The 2,500-nt window shown below is 40.3% G+C and overlaps 1 protein-coding gene across 1 annotated transcript in view; it reads right to left on the reverse strand.

Annotated features, from left to right (window-relative positions):
- LOC119581083 (putative glucosylceramidase 4) overlaps positions 1-2,500 on the reverse strand; it is a 9,882-nt gene that overhangs the window by 4,726 nt on the left and 2,656 nt on the right. Inside the window, exons 3-8 of the mRNA XM_037929402.1 lie at positions 2,469-2,500; positions 1,572-1,725; positions 1,033-1,193; positions 832-913; positions 446-601; positions 42-187 (exon numbers count right to left, since the gene is read on the reverse strand). The exon at positions 2,469-2,500 is cut by the window's right edge and continues 98 nt beyond it. Of these exons, the coding sequence (XP_037785330.1) occupies positions 42-187; positions 446-601; positions 832-913; positions 1,033-1,193; positions 1,572-1,725; positions 2,469-2,500 (731 nt within the window). The remainder of the gene's footprint in view (positions 1-41; positions 188-445; positions 602-831; positions 914-1,032; positions 1,194-1,571; positions 1,726-2,468) is intronic.

Genomic DNA, 2,500 nt, shown 5'->3' on the forward strand with positions numbered 1-2,500 from the left:
CCTTCTCAACCACTCCCATCCAAGCCCCGCCATCACCGTCACCGTCGCAAGCCTCGGTGTAGAGGAGAAAGCGGTCCGGGAAAAGAGGTTGGGTCTCGTCCATCACGCTCGGGCCGATGACGTCATCCCGGTACCAGTGGATTGCGATGCCGTCGACGTACCGGGCGGCGGCGGGGTCCTCCAGGATCTGGGGGGAGAGGGCGAGGGTGAGGGGAGAAGGGGTGATGGAGAGGGTGAGGGGAGAAGGGGAGAGGGAGAGAGAGAGGGTGAGGGGAGAGGGCGAAGCGATAGAGAGAGGGGGAGGCAAGCAGGCAGACATACAGACAGACAATTAGAGACAGAGACACAAGAAGAACAAAAGAGATAACAAAATAATTTCTTTGCCAGGAAACCCGCCATAAAAGGGTACCAAAGCACGACCCAGAAGAACCAGCCCCACACTCACCGTGGCAGGGTACCACGGCAGGGCATTGCGGCTGTGATCGGGCACCATTAGCTTCAACCTCCCGAGTCCTGCTTCTTCCAACGCAGGTCCGAGACTCTGCTTGGTCCAATCCCTCTGATCCTCGGCAGTCCAAGCGCATGTGTTCCATGGATAATCCTGTGCATGAAGTAGTGGTTAAGAAAATAAATATACAGCTCGTCGTGAAAAGTTGGTTGTTAATATTACAATAGTATAATATCTTGTTAGGAATCGCCAATTTCGAGACGAACGAATTGGTTCTCAAAGAGAAGTTTTCGCTGTGAAAAAACATATATCTTTTCAAGTTTATGTAATCATAATTGCGATTTTACTCAAACTCTAAACAGAGGCTGCAAATCTTCACCTACTTCTTCGAAACCTGTTAGCGGTTCGTTCTGTGTTGTCAAGCCCAATAGCGGCGCCCCCTCTGCCTCGTATTGCTTGACAAATCTTCAGAATAAAAAGACAGGGAGTTATTACGTCTAAGAATAAGAACCTATAAAAACAAACATGTATTCTAGTAATATGCAATAATATCATCGAAACCAAAGAAGCAGATGAAGTCTCACTTTACGAAATAATTGGCCCAAGGCTGCCACATTTCTTTCAGAAGTCCCCCCGACCCATTGAAGTGTCCGTTTTCTTTCATCCAAGATGGCGGAGACCAGGGGGAACCAAAGAGCAGGAATTCCTTCTCGCTCAGTTCTTTGGCTCGGCGGATGTAAGGTAGCTTTAGTGTGAAAGAAAAGAAGATAAAAAAATGAAGAGATAATGTAATATAACACGAGTCATTAATGCATTACGAGGTAGATATCTAAAATAACTTCGCATTACCCATTATGAATGAACAATTTGAGTTTTTGTAGTGCTACGATTTTCCGATAAAAAATTCTATATTTCTTATTCCAGGAAAGAAAAGGGGAACACAAAGGGAACAATATTATGCAAAGAAAATGAACTATATTTTTTTTTTAAGCGAAGAAATTGAAGAACAAGACAACGAAAATAAACAGCAGAAAATCCGAAAAAAAAATAAATAAATAAATAAATAATAAAATAAATAAATAAATAATATAAAAATTATCAGTAACACTTGACTCAACTCCACCTTGTATCGGTAATCCTCAAGAGTCAAGTTAAAGTGGAGGAGTTCCACATCGCCCTCCACATCGTCGTAGGAGTAGGGCCGAGTGGAGAAGTCACTCCCACCGACCGGGACGCGGCACAGGTTGTACTCCAGCCCCTCCGGCGAGAAGTAGGACCTGGAGAGGAGAGAGGAGTAAAGGAGGGAAGGGAGATAGCATGAAGGAGGAGGAGGAAGAAGATGGAATGGAATAAAGTAGAGGTGAAGAGAGAGGAGAAGACGGGAGAAATTCAAGAGTGAAGAGCGTTCAAGTTGAATACGTTTTATTTGATATATGATTCTTTTTATTAACTGCTAAAATTAAAATTATGCGTGTTAAGGTAGATAAATAGTAATAATTATATATATATATATATATATATATATATATATATATATATATATATATATATATATACATAAATATTTGTGTGTGTGTGTGTGTGTGGGGGGGGGGGGTGGTGTGTGTGTGTGTGTGTGTGTGTGTGTGTGTGTGTGTGTGTGTGTGTGTGTGTGTGTGTGTGTGTGTGTGTGTGTGTGTGTTGCGTGCGTGTGTGCGTGTGAGTAAGAGAGAGATAGATTGATAGAGAGAGAGAGAGAGAGATTTATATATATATATATATATATATATATATATATATATATGTATATATATGTATATATATATAATATATATATATGTATATATATATATGTATGTATATATGTATATATATATATATATATATATATATATATATATATATATATATATATATATATATATATATATATATATATTGAGAGAGAGAGAGATGTGTATCCATCTAAGCAATATTCGTTTATGAAATAAATCCCGACTTTTCCTTTCTCTTTTATTGCTTGCACTGCCAAAAATCTAACCTGAGCAGAACTTCCTGCGTGACTTCGGGCAG

This window comes from Penaeus monodon, chromosome 14, assembly GCF_015228065.2.
Source record: "Penaeus monodon isolate SGIC_2016 chromosome 14, NSTDA_Pmon_1, whole genome shotgun sequence".
In the NCBI taxonomy this organism is placed as follows: domain Eukaryota; kingdom Metazoa; phylum Arthropoda; class Malacostraca; order Decapoda; family Penaeidae; genus Penaeus; species Penaeus monodon.